Source organism: Caenorhabditis elegans, chromosome V, assembly GCF_000002985.6.
Source record: "Caenorhabditis elegans chromosome V".
NCBI classification, from domain to species: domain Eukaryota; kingdom Metazoa; phylum Nematoda; class Chromadorea; order Rhabditida; family Rhabditidae; genus Caenorhabditis; species Caenorhabditis elegans.
Genome location: NC_003283.11, coordinates 1,112,604 through 1,129,970, shown reverse-complemented (window position 1 = coordinate 1,129,970; position 17,367 = coordinate 1,112,604). Strand labels below are relative to the sequence as shown.

At 34.6% G+C, this 17,367-nt stretch overlaps 1 protein-coding gene and 1 non-coding gene across 5 annotated transcripts; both read right to left on the bottom strand.

Moving 5' to 3' along the window:
- Positions 1-611: 611 nt before the first annotated feature.
- Positions 612-17,013, bottom strand: Y50D4B.1 (the record flags this gene model as incomplete). Of its 4 annotated transcripts, NM_001313073.4 has the most annotated exons (7): positions 612-987; positions 1,926-2,017; positions 2,695-2,904; positions 6,240-6,476; positions 7,821-7,926; positions 16,830-16,921; positions 16,966-17,013. In NM_001313073.4, 7 exons carry the CDS (start codon positions 17,011-17,013, stop codon positions 861-863), a joined length of 912 nt encoding a protein of 303 aa, NP_001300002.1. The 4 variants fall into 4 exon arrangements, with proteins under 4 accessions (NP_001300002.1, NP_001300003.1, NP_001364811.1 ...); NM_001313074.4 differs by lacking the exons at positions 16,830-16,921; positions 16,966-17,013 and adding an exon at positions 13,448-13,491 and having other exon boundaries at positions 861-987; NM_001377585.2 differs by lacking the exons at positions 16,830-16,921; positions 16,966-17,013 and having other exon boundaries at positions 861-987; positions 7,821-7,919.
- Y50D4B.8 lies at positions 14,180-14,398 on the bottom strand. Its single transcript, NR_068590.1, has one exon. It is a non-coding gene; the product is annotated as an Unclassified non-coding RNA Y50D4B.8 (non-coding RNA).
- Positions 17,014-17,367: the final 354 nt, after the last annotated feature.

Below are 17,367 nucleotides of genomic sequence, written 5' to 3'. Positions count from 1 at the left end.
AATTGAGATTTTTTACCAATAAATTATGATTTAAAAAAAAAGCGAATAACAATAAAACTTTTGCCAGAAATTTTCAAAACTCGCCAAGCATTTTTTCACAACAAAAATAAAACGAAAAACATCATAAAAACTAAAATTTCTCTAGTAAATAAATATTTTCTCAATACCTTTAAAGGATTAAAGGACGATCCGTTCTTCAAGTGCTATGCACTGCGGATCTGATTTTCAGGTACAATTAGAAAACGAGAAAAAATATAACTTTTTTTGGCGTTTTTTGGACAATTTCTGATTTCTTAAATTTTCTGTAATTATTTTTGTTTTTTTTTCTCCCACCCCCTGCTCAGCCTAAGCCTAAGCCTAGGCCTCAGCCTAAGCCTCAGCCTAAGCCTAAGCCTGAGACTGAGCCTAAGTCTTAGCCTAAACCTAATCCTCAGCCGAAGCCTAAGCCTAAGCCTAAGACTGAGCCTAAGCCTAAGCCGAAGCCTAAGCCTAAGCCTAAACTTAAGCATAAGCCTGACCCCTGGTAGGTATTGACCAAAATGAAAGCAAACAGGCCTTGCTGCGTCTACGTGAATAGTTAACACTTGGTTGTATTTTCTGAAGGTAAAAAATTTCTTATCAACATATCACTTTTATTAGGATGCAAAAATATATAAATTGCAAATAAAACAGAACCCAAGCATATATTGTTTGCCGACTAGTAGTAATGATAGTAGTGGTGACACACAGATGAATTGGTTTTTAGCAAGAATGCTCAGAATATGTACACATTAAAATGAAAACTGAAGTTTTGTGCAAAAAAAGAGAGAGAAAAAAGAAGATATGGCTCAAAAATTGTTCGAGTTCTGATCGATTGAAATTTACCAGACTGGACCACCGAATCCCGAGGAATACATGTGATTGTAGCCTCCGAAATGGTGATATTTGTTAGGTCCGATGAAAGATCTGGTTTGAGCGTTTCCGAAAGGGAATGGGTTGGCGAGGAATCTGGAAAAAATGTTATTTAGATTTAGGTATATATTTTGGTAGACATCAAATATTTTTGTGTATCAAATTTTGTACGATATTGCTTTGAAACCCCATTGAGTCGAATTTTTTAAAATGATTTATTATACTCAAAATTGTCTGAAAACACCGAATTTCATAATTAAACCTCTTGAAAACTACTCCAAAAAAAGTTATGACGGTTCAAAAAATGGACTTAAATTAGTTAAAATTTGAAATTTGACCGACTAGTTTCCAGCCGCTGCGGCATTGGCAAGACGGCCAAATTTCAAATTTTGAGTACATTCAGGCCAAGTCTAATAAAGCATTAAAAAAAATATTGGTTTTTTTTTCGAATTTTCTTAAAGGTGGAGTAGCGCCAGTGAGGAAATTGTTTAAACCAGGGGTGTGTGGAAAATTTGCCGAATTTGCCGTTTGCCACATTCGCTAAGCACGGCAAATTTCAAAAAAAGTAGATTTGCCGAATTTGCCGTGCTTGGCAAATATTGGAAAAAGAGATTTGCCGCACACCCCTGGTTTGGTGCCTGGTGCCAAAATGACCGAATATCATAATAAAACCTTTCAAAAAAAAATTGAAAACTTTTTATTCACTGTCAAAAAGTGACAATTACTCAGTTTTCGACACTCATAATTTTGGAAGTCGACCAAAAAAAAATGTTTTTTTTATACTTTAATTTTTTCTTTGACGGGAAATTTTGAAAAATCTAAAAACTTTTGGAGTGTGTTTTTATGATATTCGGCCGTTTTGGATAATTTCGCGTATATTTAGACAAAATCCCTACTGGCGCAACTTTAATGAAAAATTCCAACAAAAAAAAAAGAAATTATTTTGATATTTATTAATTTGGTTACTTGGAATAAAAAAAAACGGTTTAATCATTTCGTACTACACCTTTAATTCTTTCATAATGTATTCTTACCTCCAAAGCATGCCATTATGTGGCGGCATTCCGTAGAGAATGCTATTCGAGTAGCCACCACCATACGGGTATCCCTTGTAGCCACCCGGATACTGAAAACATGTCTGATTTGTTGATTTTCCTGTGCGTTTTCCTAAAGTGCATCACATCCTAAATAATTTATAAATGCACCCCCTACGACGTAAACTCCCAACATCTTTCACAAAATGTATCGGAAGTTTTTAGGGCGCGAAAAACACTTCTTCGTACACATCAAGAGACTCCTCTTCATTTTTTTTTCAGAGAATACCAAAGGAATTGCAGAAAAATTGCTCATTCTACATGCTTGATCGAGTTGATTTTTTTGTGGCCGCATGCTAATTCTAATAACATCATTGAAGGGGTTGAAGAGGGAGAAATTTAGTAATAATTTGTGTTCGTCAGAATTATTAAGTAGATTCTTTTTGCTTCAAACATCACAATATTTTTTTGAAGTGTTTTGAAAAGATTCCAAAGCCTTTGTATGCACATATGTACACGTGGTGTCAGGATGTCCCATCACGGTTTGATCTACAAAAAGTGCGGGAATTTTTCGCCCAAAAATGTGACGTCAGCACGTTCTGAAGTATGCAAAATCAGTTGAGAACTCTGCGTCTCAACTCCCGCATTTTTTGTAGATCTACGTAGATCAAACCGACATGGGATAGCCTGACACCACGTGTATGTGTACATATAAAGGCTTTGGAAATGTATGTATGTATGGATGTATGCTTTTAAATATTTTACCCACCAAGCCTCCGTAACTTCCGCTGTGACTATACGTGGTTTTGACGGTTTCTCCAATTTGACGCAACGGCGGAGAATGTGTGCTGCCGGTTGTGGTCGACATTGGCGGTGGAGACATGGCACGTGTCATCTGCTGTGGATGATGGCGGTACGTGTCGGGTGCGCTGTCCATTGACGATGGAGAACGTTGGGGGTACATGTTGTAGGAGCGCTCCTGGAATTTTGAATTAGTTAAAATTTATTTAAACTATAACAATGAGTTGTTGCCCACTTGGGGCTTGTGGGAGAAGTTATAACGCGAACCTCAATCGAAAAAAACTGTATACCAGAAAATTGTAGTGTTTTTCGATTTTTTTTTTCATTTTTTTTTCATAAAGCTGATAGTTTAGAATCGAACCAGGGGTATGCGGCAAATCTTAAAATTTGCCGTGCTTAAGAAACTCCGAAAAATTTGATATTTTTTTGATGTTTTTGGAGCACCAAAATTGCTGAATTCTTAACATTTTTTTGGGAACAAAATCAATAGTTTTGGTCAAAATTGTTTTGCCAATATTTTGACGTGTGCGACAAATTTCGAAATTTGCAGAGCTCGGCAAATTCGGCAAATTTGCCGCACACCCCTGGTTTCGATAGTTTGTACAATTTTGAAAATATAGTATTTACTCCGTATCAATTTCCTTAAAACTCCCCTTAGACATGACGTCGTGTTTCGAAATAAAATAAGGAAGCTCAAACGGGGGAGGTGGGAATTGAAACGCAATTAGTGTGATGGAACCTCGTGCTTAACTTTACAAAGGTTTTTTGCACTTTCGTCGGGTTTAATTGCATTTGCAATAAAAATTGAAAGGGAATTTGTTTCAAACCGCCATTAAAGTGTTGAAAAAGGCAAATATCAAATGATAAAATTTCAAAAAAAAAGGTATGGAGCTTTTTTACTATAAGTAGTGAAAGCTCGTATCATAATTTTGAAGGTCGGCCAAAAAAACGTTATTTCTGCGCACGGGGTTCTGGCCTTCCTCATTGATTATTTTCGCGCTCCATTGACAAATTACCTGCCGGAAAACGCGTGGAAAAGTCGTGTATTACACACGGACAAATGCATCTGGTTTACAACTAAAATCGAGCCGCGACGCGACACGCAACGCGCCGTAAATCTTCCCCAGATATGGCTGAGCCAAAATGGCCTAGTTCGGCAAACCTTTCCATTTCAATTTATGAGGGAAGCCAGAAATCCGTGTCTGCGATTTTTATATTCTAATTGCGAGATTTACACATTCTTGAAATTACTCAAAAACCCCCAAAATTTAAGAACATTCGGCAACTCACCAAAACTTTGACTGAAAGTTTTGAAAATCTGAAATTTCGGTGTTCAGGTTGAACTATAGTACTGTACGTGTACTAAAAGTAACTCCGCACTGACGGTCCTATCCAATCTGATCTATTCGAAAACTTTTTTTTCAAAAGATATGCGCAGCTATAAACTTTAAAAACAATTATTAGGAAAATAAGTTCCCTTAATTTTGAATACCCATTCTGAATGAAATGTTCAGTTTAGAGAAAAAAAATTTTTTTTGTGACTAGCTCTGTTCCAGATTTTTTCATCCAAATGCTAGACACTTTCCAAATCTGCCGAAAAGTCATAAATTATTGTTGTCTGTAGATAATAAATCTTAAGTTGCGTGTTTTCGACTAGCTCTGTGATTTTTGACGTTTCCAAAGTTTGGTTCAGGCTGCCTTGCATTTTGCCGGATATTTAAAACTTTAACTCAGTATAGAGACCATGTGGGATATTCACTCATTTTTCATAGTTTCCTATTCACCCGAAAAAAAATCATCACGAGAAGAGCTTCCTGGTTTCAAAATGTTTCAACACCCCCTCCTCTTTTTAACCACTCAGTCATATTGATAAATGGCTCCTTCTTTTGGTGTACCCCGCCTAAATTCTAAAAAGAGTCGGGGAGAGAAGAGGAAAATGTTATATTTATGCGTTATGTTTACACACAGATTTGCATTTGTAGGCACCCAGAAAGCTAAAAGATGAAACATCTGATTTTGCTGGCCGGAAAAGGAAACTGCTCGTCTTCTGACTGGACATCAAAAAGTTCGAAGTTTTTGATGATGAAGCTGGGGGGAAGTAAAATAGTTTTAAAGGGATTGTTGCTTAAAGGTGGAGTACAGAAATCTGAAACTTTGCCTTTAAGGCTCAAAATGGTCCAAAACTACCGAATTTCGTAATGAGACGATTTGAAAAATTCTCAAAAAAAAAAAGTTATGGTGGTTCAAAGTTCTGGAAAAAACGGCACATTTTCAGCTAAAATCAAAATTTTTGCCAACCTCTCGGTGTCGCAGCGTCTGGAAACTTATTAAAGTCTCAGATTTTGGTACTCCACCTTCGGTACCACCTTTAAGGATATTACATTTTGAGCTGCAATAGCTTCAAATTTAACGTCAATTTATTTCAATTTTCAACTGAGCGAGAACATAATTTTCATCGTAGTGAGTTTTTTGAGATGTGACCTATAAAAAATGAACGCTCTGAAACTCTCCGTAGGCTTGCATTTCAGGCTCTTGTAGGTATTCCATCATAAAAACCACTCGAGTTTAAAAACCAATCACATTTTCAACCCCCACCCTCTACTACACTTGAAAAAAGCTCAAGAGCGAAGGTGGTAGGTCAAGTTGAAATTGAAAAAAAAGGTGTTTGGTTTCAGCTCGAGCACCTCAAATGGAGCAGTTGACACGTATTGGCGAGACTCACAGAGCTACTGATTCCACCGCCTACATGCCTGCCTGCTTAGTACCTACTGCCAAACAAACGGCCGTGCGCAAAGCAAGTATCGTTTTCATTCAATCGGTCCGTAGGCTTAAAGGTGGTGTAGCCGGATTTTTTTATTGCTTTATTAGACTCAACAATGTCTGAAAACATCGAATTTCATAATGAAACTTCTTGAAAACTTTTCCAAAAAAAGTTATGACGGCTCAAAAAATGGCTTGAAATTAGTTAAAATTTGAAATTTTACCGAGTTGTCAATGTCGCAGCGGCTGGAAACTAGTCGTTCAAATTCCAAAATTTAACTAAGTTTGGGTCATTTTTTTAGCCGTCATAACGTTTTTTGGAGAAGTGTTCAATAAGTTTCATTATGAAATTTGGTGTTTCCAGACAATTTTGAGTCTAATAAAGCAATTTTTAAAAAATCGACTACACCACCGTAATAGAGGGTATACGACTATTTTTCGCCCCGTAGCTTTTGAAAAGTGATCCATTTTTTGTAGAAAACGTCATTTGATACCGGTTAAACCATGAAAAATACATACTTTTCCAATAGTGCATCAATCTAGTTTGATAAATAATTTGTGAAGGAGATTTCTCTTGGAAAATTTGGAAAAAAATTCGATTACAATTTTTTCCTGGATTTGACAGATCGCTGACGATGGGCAATAGCAATTAGTCATGAGAAAATTATTTTTTTGCAAAATATCACTTATTGAACTCTACCCGAATATATATTTTTGCAATTTCTAAACCGATAATAGAAAAATATAACTAACCGGCGGCACGGACTGTGATCTGGCTGGCCGTCCGCGTGCTGCTTCGGCCATATCAGCTGCGGCGATGACGTGTCCGTCGCGGAGAGTCGTATGCAGCTTCAGCTTGTTTTTCGATTGTTGGATCGCCTCTCGGACGTCCTTGTCAGACGAGACTATCACTTGACGGCCGTACTGGTCGATGAATGCGAGGTCTCCTTCGAAATCCGCGCGCACTTCGTGCACTTTTTTGAGCAGCGCCTGGAATTATTAGTTTTCATTTTAATCCTCACATAAAAGTTTATTTCGAGACTACTTTTATTTTTCAGGCTTATAATAAGAGAAACATTTCCAAAAACCTGATCAATTGAGGTATCCAGCCCCCACCCCCCCCCCCCCCCAAAAAAAAATAACTCCAATAAATTTGACACTAAACTTTTTGCATGTGACTCTCTAGATCAAAGGTTCTGAAAATTCACATGGAATATTTCTTTTTGCGTGGGAATTTGAAGCTCATACATAAATAACAAAAACCTTTAATCTTTCTCTCAATAAGTAATCTAGAATTCTGCTTCCAAATTCCCACGATTTTCTTCCTTCCAGAGAAATTGGGTGCCTCCAAGAATAATTTTCACTAAACACATAATATTCAGAATTTCTGGAGAAAAAAGTAATCAAAAGTTTCGAGTCTGAAAACATTCCGTTATACCAATGAACCTACTCATTCAGTTTAAATATACTTAGGCTTAGGCTTATGGGGTTTTTCAAGTAATGTCGGAAAATTAAAAAGTGTAGAAAAATTACGTCACAACTGTATTCAAGTAAATAAAAACATGTATTTAAATACATTTCACAAATGTATTAAAATGCATTTTGCTACATTACTTGAATAACCCCATTAGGCATAGGCTAAGGCTTAGACCCAGGCTTATGCTCAGGCTTGAACTGAGGCTTAAGCATAGGCTAAGGCTTAGTTTTAGGCTTTGGCGTAGATTTGGGCTTAGGCTTAAGCGTAGACTTGGGCTTATGCTTAGGCTTAAACTGAGGCTTAGGCATAGGCTAAGGCTTAGTTTTAGGCTTAGGCGTAGACTTAGGCTTAGGCTTAGGTGTAGACTGAGGCTTAAGCATAGGCTAAGGCTTAGTTTTAGGCTTAGGCGTAGATTTGGGCTTAGGCTTAGGCGTAGACTTAGGCTTAGTCTTAGGCTTAGACTTACGCTTCAAGTGAGAAAAAAATCGAGAATTCAGAAAAAAAACCGAAAAATGAGACAATCAGATTCAGATTTTCCGAAATTTTCATTGTTTTTTTGTGCAATTTGAAGTTTTGCGCAGTTTAAAAATATTGCAGTTTTGAAGGATTTCTGCTCTGCTGGTAAATTGGAAAATTTTCCAAAAAATGCGGATTTTTCGAGTAATTTTGAGCAGTTTCAAACCTTTAAAATATATTATATGAACTGAATAAAATAGTTTTCACCATTTTTTTAGAGAATTCTTTTTTTTTTTCGAAAAATTACTAAGATATTGGAGCATGTTTTAAATTTAGCATCGTTTTTTCTGCTTCAAAGTACATTTTAATCATAAAAAATTTCCGAGCCACCACCAACTCACATCATACAAATCGGCATATTCCATCTCGTAGTCCGAAAACCTCAAAGCGTACTTTTTTCCAAAATGGTTCCACTTCACTTTTCGTCCACCGGAGAACATATGGAAGCTGTAAAAATTTTAATTCAAAAGAAATTAACAAAAAACACATATACTTTTAACTGGAATTTAGAAAATTTAGAAAATTCGAGTAGCCACTGACCCGGCCACGAAGAGGGAAGAGGGACAGGAGGCGGCGCTTCAGAAACAGGCCACGCCCTATTTCTGTCTAGAAGGTCAGGGTGGCGGGGAAAAGAAGATAGGCGCAATTTATGTGATTCAAATTTGTTAGGGAAACTATGAATTTACAATAAAAATAGCGTTTTTTTCTGCAGCTAGTATTACCCTATAGGGATCCATAGTAACAGGGTTGATAGAGGCAGAGTAAGCCCAAATTTTGTCGGCTGCACATTTGCAACCAGATTAGGTAGGCAGTAATTTTAGAAAATGAGCCAGAGTTTTGATTGAAATTTAGCTTTATGTACATAGAATATAGAAAATTTTTTTTGTCGAAACAATTGGATAAATGCTTTACAAATAGTCTGAAAATGTAAAATTACCGGCAAATTATCGCAATTTTGCAGCGCTTTTTAAAGGATGAGTAGAGTCAATGGGGATTTTGTCTTAAAACACTTATAATGATCCAAAAGGACCGAATATCATAATAAAACACTCCAAAATATTTTAGATTTTTCATAATTTCCTGTCAAAGTTTTGGAATATTGCCTAAATTTTTAAAAATATGAGCTTTTGAGAAAATCCAAAGCAATGTCGCATGTTCCGACCTCTACAATGTTTTAATACGGATAATTAAAACAAAATGACAGTTTAAAAAATTTAGGAAAAAACTTTTTTTTTTTGGTCAACTTCCAAAATTATGAGTTGCAAAAATTGAGCAATAGTCACTTTTTGACAGTAAATAAAACATTCTCAAAATTTTTTTGAAAAGTTTTATTATGATATTTGGTAATTTTGATACCATATGCTACTCCACCTTTAATCAGCTTTTCCCTTTTCAACCCAAATTCTAGACTTTTTGTAGTCCGAAATTATTAGGTAAATAGAGAAAAATGGATAAGCAAAAGTATCAAATATCACTTTATTTTCAATGGGGGGTATCTGGGAGGTAAGGTCCTTTATTCAAAAACAACTAAAAAAAGAGAATAATAACTGGAAAACTGAAACAAAAATGAATGGAAAGGTGTAGAAAGAATGACAAAAAAGTGTACACTGATTACTGTAACTTGACCCAGTATAGGATAAACACAGAGTTGGGGAAAATGTTCTCAAAATTCCTAAACATACATAAAGTTGGCGTAGCGTCAGTGGGAATTTTGTAAAAATACACTTAAAATGATCCAAAACGATTGGATATCAAAATAACACATTTCAAAATTTTTTTGAAAACTTTTTATTTACTGTCAAAAACTGACAATTACTCAGTTTTTGCCACTAATAATTTTAGAAATCGACCGAAATTTTTTTTTCAAAAATCAAAAATCTTTTTGGAATGTTTTATTATTATATTCGCTCACTCAAGCCTATAAACTCAAGCCTATAATTTACCCTATTGCCTATAATATAAGCCTATAATATCAAGCCTATAATATAAACTCAAGCCAATAAATGTATTTAGACAAAATTGCCACTGGCGCTACTCCACCTTTAACTGTGGTAAGTACAAAGGGTTGCAAAAAAAGCAGACAAAGGTCTCCATTACGTCATATAGTTTTTGGGTCTTTACTCAGAAAGAGTCAGGTAAAAATGATGTACTTTCCTGTCATAAACATGTCAGAAGTTTAACACACAAAAAGTCGGCTATATTTGGCTGAGCTTCTAAGAATCCCCTCTTTGTTTTGGCTTAATATACTGATTAATGTAACATCTAGGGGAGGGGGAGATTTGTCTGTAATCATTGTGTTTTGTGATTTTAATTTGTGTTGTAGGGTTTCTTTTTAGGGTCAGAAAGTTGTTACAATGAATTTCGTAGTCTGTTGGAAAAAAAAACATTTTTTTAAAGAAATTTTCTCGTGGTCGCTAAAAAAATTGGTGGCCGTGTTTTTCTTTTTTTGATTTGCGGCCACTCGGCAAGAACAGTAATAAAAATGTGTATACTCTTTTAGATTTTTGAAAAATGTTCAGTCTTTGTAGATTTTAGAGGTGTAGTACCGAAATTCGAGAAATTGAAATTTTAGTCTTTGGTAAGTTTCAAAAGGCTGCTCTTAGTTTGTTTTAGCACACTTTTACATATGGAGTACCAAAATCTGAGACTTTGCACTTATAGACCCAAAATGACCCAAAACAACCGAATTTCGTAAAGACACGTTTTGAAAATTTCTCAAAAAAAAGTTATAGCGGTTCAAAGTTCTGGAAAAAGAGCTATCAAAATCCATTTAATAAAAATCAAGTTCCAGACGCTGCGAGACACAGAAGTTGACAAAAATATTGATTTCAGCTGAAAATGAGCCTTTTTTCCAAAACCTTGAACGTCATAACTTTTTTTTTTGAGGAATTTTCAAAACGACTCATTACGAAATTCGGTAGTTTCGGGCCATTTTAGGTCTAAAAAAGCAAAGTCTCAAATTTCGGTACTCCACCTGTAAAAGTGCGCTAAAAGAAACTATGCCTATTGAAACTTATCAAAAAAAAACTTAAAAATTTCAACTTCTCAAATTTTGGGACTCCACCATTAAAATCTATAAAAACCAAAATTTTTCAAAAACCTAGAAGAGCATAAACGTTGTTATTACTGTTCTTGTCGAGTGGCCGCAAATCAAAAAAAAAGGCCACCGTTTAAAAAAAACTGAAATTTCAAATTCAGCCTTCCTCGGAAAAAAAAAATTGGAATTATTATTGAGACGCAGAAAATTTTGCCTGTTCGGAATTGAGGTTCCACCGGCTAGATGGAAAAAGTAGATTCAAAACTAATTGATGTGAAAACGTTCAAAACATGACTCCGCCCATATATTGCCAAAACATTTGTTTCACTTATAAAAAGTTCGTTGTACTTTCTCACTATATGCTTACTAACATGACAAAGAAGTATATGAAGAACCATTTTTATTATTATCTAGAGAATAGAAAATCTGATAAGTTCAAGTCATACCCTTGATAATTCATTCACAAGTTCAATCTAACTAGATCCTTGTGATTTTTGGACCCCAAAAAGCTTGCAATGGTCCTTCCCAAAATTTGGACCTTATTTGAGCTTTTTGGAGCAGAAAATTGGGCGGGATAGAGCAACAACTATTTTTTCCACGAGAGAGAGAGAGAGAGATGAAAAATGATAGAATATTTCATTTTAAATGATGGAGTGCAAAGTTAGTCTATAAATTATATAGGGCTTAATGGAATCAGCATAGAAATTTTTTTGAAAACTTTTTGATCCGGATATGGGTGTGTATGGAAATTGCGCGTATTTTGAGACATTTTATGGAATTTAGAGTTGTGACAATCAATGTTTTAGATATGGAGTAGCGTCAGTGGGGTTTTCCAAATTTATCTAAATGCACTTATAATGATCCAAACAACCGAATATCATAATAAAACACTTTAAAATTTTTTTTAGATTTTTCATAATTTCCGGTCAAAGTTTTGGCAAATTTTGAGGAAATTTAAAGAAATGCCGCATGTTTCGACCCCTACAATGCTTTAATACGAATAATTAAAAAAAATTAAAACATAAAAAATGTCGAAAAAAAATTTTTTTTGATCGACTTCCAAAATTATGAGTGATACTTACTATTGGTAATTGCCACTATTTGACAGTAAATAAAAAAAATTTCAAAATTTTTTTCGAAAAGTTTTATCATGATATTTGGTCATTTTGGGAGCAAAGGAGTGGTTTTTAACAACTTCCCCACTGGCGCTACTCCACCTTTAAGTTTAGGGAAACTCTATGTAGGCACAGATAAACCTGCGCCCTACTCGTTTACCTACACGTCTACCAACCCCCAGTGTCTTGCCTGGAAAACTCCTCCGAATAGGTAAATGTAAAAAATGCTAAGGTTCAGTAATCTAAAAAAATAGCCGAAAAAATCCAAATTCTCTACAATGAAGATTCTACAAAGTTCAACAGCCCGATTGATCTTTCCAAATTGTTCCGGATATAAGATATTAAAGATTCTCAGAAAAAAGCTTCCTGAAAGCTTTTTCGATACCAAAAGAAATGATCTTAGCAATCAGGGTCAATTGAACTAGAGCTAGACTTTGCTCTTTGTGTATGTGTGTGTGTGCGTGAAGCCCCGCGAGATTTCATAGTAGAATTTGCGGAAGAGTGATAAAACATGTGTGAAATCCGCAGAGCTGAATATTAATACGTAGGCAATTGGATTTGGAAACATGGGAAGTGATAGATATGGGGTGGGGGTGTGTCAGAGTTCGGCGAGGGAAATGAGCTGTAGAAGGTGCTTATGAGAGCAGATATTATGTTGATATTGGAATTTTTGTTTTTTTTTTGCCTTTTTTACAATTTGAAACATATCACAATCAGTCAATTTCTCAGACATTTTGTAAAAAACAAAACTTGATAAAAGAAAAAAAAATTGCTAAAACTCTCGGCAAAACCATAATTTAACAGAAAGGTGGAGTAAAACCAAATGTTTTTTTTTGCTTTAAATGACTGAGCATAGACCATCATGACCAAATATAACTGTTAAGATATTTAAAAAAAATTTTCCAAATTTTTTATGATTTTTTTTTCAATTTTTCAAAAGTCAAAAAAAAAACGGCCGAATTAAATACATTTTGAACTCCCGCGCAAATGAGTGACGTCATTTTTGACATTTTTGCGTTTTCAGGCTAAATATACCGGTTTTTGTTGATTTTTCTTCTATATTTGATTTAACATACTGTTTTCCAATTTTTCAAACACTTTTCCGAATTTTTAAAAGTTACTATAAAAATGCGATTAATAGGCTACTTTTGAAATTTGCTCCAATTTCTTTCAGGTTATCAACAAGTTTTTTTATTCACGGAAAAATGTCTGAAAATTGAAGAAGAAAAATCAAAAAAAATCGGTAAATTTAGCCAGAACATCCGAAAATATCAAAAATAACGTCACTCATTTGCACGGGAATTCAAATTTAATTCGGCCGTTTCTTTAATTTTGAAAAAATTGAAAAATCCTTAAAAAATTTAGATAATTTGAAAAAAAAATTTTTACAGTAAAATTTGGTTATTAGGGTCTGATTTCTGTCACTATAAAATATTTTTAAAACAATTAAAAAAAATTTATCTCTACTCCACCTTTAAAAATATACTGCAGAAAAATGCAAAAAAAATTAGAAAAATAATGTTTCAAATTATAAAACAAAGAAAAATTGATGCAACACCGATTAATATATACCAATTAATTAACAATTAATATTGAGTCCTTTTTGTTTTTATTTTTGCAAATTTGAAAAAAAAAATCATTAGAAATTTAGAAAAATGTTGCATTTTATCAATAGGGCGTGAGGTTGAAAATTTGACTTTGTCCATATCTTGAAAAAAAATGCGTCAAATTTCAAACTTTTGTTGGCCATTACAACTAGACATACTCATCCTCGTTAACGTCTTTAGAGTCTTTTCAACATCTACCAGGAACTTACCAAGAACTTGTGACATTGTCGATGTACCATAAGCCGTTGAGCATCTTTGTAAGAAGGTTCAACTATAATACGATAGAGGAAAAATATTTTGCTTATTTTTTTCCAGAGAAAAATAAGGAATACGAAGAATGTTTAGGCACAATATGACAATGGGAAATTCATATAGAAAACCTGAAAAGACGAATTCTAGGAAGAATGTCTGAGAGCGGCGGCGGCGGCGGCTAAAAAGGAAGAAATGCTCACGGATCACTTGGACAATGGAAAGAGCTTCATACACATTGTCAACACTAAACAAAAGGTGTGCGTTTGACACGTTTTACGAATATGAAATGAGGAGAAAAATAGAGTGGACAAGTTTGGATTTTGGGTTTTGGACTTTGAACATGGGCTTCTGGCCTTCCTCATTGCATTTTTTGCGCTCCATTGACAATTGCCTGCCGGACAACGCGTGGACAAAGTAGTTTATTTCGCAAGGAAAACGAAGCCGCGACGCGCCGTAAATCTACCGCGGCCGTGGCCTAATTCGGCAAATTCTTAGTGTCACGCTGACGGTTTGATCTACAAAAAACGCGAAAATTTGCCGCCCAGAAAAATCTGCCGTCAGAAAACAGCAAAGCCCGCAATTCTCGTAGATCAATGGGAAAATCAGCAATTTTTTTTGTGAATTTCTTAAAATTTTTTTCTAAATTCTTGAATCTTCTGTCATTTTTTTCTCTCTTCCTCCCCCACCCAGCCTAATCCTAAGCCTAAGCATAAGACTAAGCACAAGCCTAAGGCTAAGCTCAAGCCCACGCATGAGCCCGAGCTTAATAATAAGCCTAAGCACAAACCTAAGCATAAGCCTAACATTAGCATAAGCCTAAGCCTAATCCTAAACCTAAGCCCAAGCTTAAGCCTAAGCCTAAGCCTAAGCCTAAGCCTAAATGCAAGCCTAAGCTTAAGAGTAAGCCTGCATTTTTCATGAAAATTTTTCGTTCTTGAATTCAGCGTTCTGAGAGAAATTGTCAAAAATAGACTCGCGAGTTGCCGGGCGCTGCATCTACTGAAACGATTGCTTAAAATACTGCACACCAATCTAAACGTATGGCCGAATTTTGAAGACAAAAAGTAACACGAAAAAGTTCTTTCAGGAATGTGCAACATTTTTCTTCAAGAAGTGCACACCATGAGGAACAAAAAGAACTATTATAAGATAATTATAGTGATGTGTCGTATGGAAGTGCGCTCCATTGCTCACACTTTTTTTTCGAATATTATTCCGTTCTATTTTTTATCCAGTTATTGAACTCTGCTCTCTGAGTTGCCCATGCTTTTTTCTGTGTTTTCGCATTACATCTTATCTCATTAGAAGCCTTTTTTCACAAACAAATACTACCAAAAAAAGTTTTTTGGATGAGTAGAGAGGGGGTTAGACATCATTATGACACCTCAAAACACGGAAGGAACATGAAGAAAGTGAAAAATAAGTTAATGAGATTTTTTGAGCTGACGCAGCGGTTGAAACGAACAAAAAAGAAAAGTCGGGGCATTAGAAAATTAAAAATTTTTTGAAAGAATGTGAACAGTGAAAACTCAATTTATTTAAATTTGGGAGTCCTCTAAAAACTACTCTTATGTGTCAAAATGACCGAATATCATAATAAAAAGTTTCAAAATTATTTTGAAAATTGTTTATTTACTGTCAAAAAGTTGCAATTACTCAGTTTTTGCCACTCATAATTTTGGAAGTCGACGGAAAAAAATGTTGTTTCCTACTCCCTTTTTATACTTTAATTTTGTTTTAATTATTCGTATTAAAACATTGTAGGGGTCGGTACATGCGACATAGCATTGGATTTCCTCGAAAGCTCATATTTTCAAAATTTTGGCAATTCGCCAAAACTGTGACCGGAAAATATGAAAAATCTAAACATTTTTAGAGTATTTTATTATGATATTTGGTCGTTTTGGATCATTATAAATGTATTTAGACAAAATGCCCACTGACGCTACTCCTCCTTTATATGCCTTTTTGCTTCAAAAAGGTTAAACAAATCGGAGGAAGAAACAACTAGGTTATTTTTTTTGCGGTGCCTATCTTATTTTCATGCGAACTGTCTTACTTTAAAGTACCTAGAAGTTGTGAAAATTTGTTTAAAAACTTAATAGTTTTTAAAAAATTATTAATGTTAGATGAAATTTTCTTGGCAAACGGCAAATGTGGCATGTTTCAACCCTGCTCTAGTAACCTGAAAGATGGAGTAGCATCTGTGGGTTTTTTGCCTTAATGACAGAATACAGTCCCGATTATATGATTTTTTTCAATTTTGCAACAAAAATAAGTAAAGAGGACCTACTTTAGCCCATTCTGTTTTTTGAAAAAATCATAAAAACTTTAGATAAATTTTATAATTTTTTTAACACTTATATTCGGTTTATTGGGATATGTATTCTGTCATTTTGGGCAAAATACCCACAGACCCACATAGATAAATTTCTGTTGAATTATCAATTTTTAACCCCTGCTTCAGTTGTTGCAAAATTAAAAACAAATCAAACAAACGGCACTACTCCTTCTCTTCTCAAAATTATTTTTATGGAAAAATCAAAAAAAAATGTTTAGCTAAAAATAGCCTCCCATCTACATATTACTTTATTTTTTCTCTCTAATGATTCTATGAGACCCGTATTAACTTTTAAGCCTATGAGGGCTCTATGAAGAATCAAAATTCAAAAACCCCAAAAAATATGAAAAATGTAAAAGCGGGATTACACACACTTTTTTACTAGTTCAAAAATGACGAAAAAAGCAGCGGACAGTGAGTCATACAAGGGACGTAGGAACACACGGTGCCAGAGAACAATAAGAGCTAATGAGATTTCTCGGCTAATTTTTGCTGGAGTCTCGCTTTTTTTTTGTTTTGCGCACCGCTATTTTTTTTTGATATTTTTTTTCCAAGAAAATTCCGTGTCTAAATTTGATTTTTTTTCTTGCAATTTTTTGGTGTTGATTTACGTTGCTAGGATAGAGAAAGAAAAACATAGAGCAAAGTAGGCTACAAGGTTTTTTTCGGGGCTTGAAACTTTGGAATTGTGATTTGTTTTCACGGAAAGAGGAAATTGAAGCGAGGTAAAGGGAAAAAAGGAAAAAAAAATTTAAAAAAAAACGAAAAAAAGGAAAAGTACTTCAACTTGCCCCCAAATTTTCAACATAAAAAGCGATTTATTTTGGTGGAAACATATTTTATTTAAAACATACAAGTTTCAAAAAACTTTTCGAAAATGTCATAGGAACTCAAAATTAAGTCAATTGTTTTGTTTTAAAATTGAAAAACTTAACTTAAAAATTTAAAAAAATTAATTAATTTTCACAGCAACTTTTTCAACGAAAAATTCAACTTACGGTGAGGAGGATGGTGATTCTTTTGACGATTGATTTCCATTGGAATTCGCTTTGCTGGCACGGGATAATGGACGGGAAAGCGTGTCAAACACCTGGAAAACCAATAATAGTTTAGATCTAAACCCGAAGAAATAACCTTCTCATGAATCTGTTTCTCGCGATTTTGGTAGCCCCACTCAGCCATTTTTTTAAAGATTTCTTTGCCTGAAAATTATTTTTAAATATTCGTTTTGAAAGCTAAAAATTATCAAATTGAATTCTAAGAGGTAGCAAAAAAAGAAAAAATCTTCCGGAAACCACGGATAAGCTTGTATATGTGTGCTCACGGAGCAACTTGTACAATCGCGTGGGGGGCAAAAGAGCAAGATTTTTTGTTTGTGTACAATCTTGCCAAGTGGAAGAAAATTTCGAAGGGTGTGCCTATGCAAAGAAAAGATTAGTAATGTGTCATTATGTTGGAGGAAGTGGTAGAGGAAATTGGAATTTAGAGCATTTTTTTTTGGTTTAGAAGTGAATAGACGGAAGAACTGGGCTGACA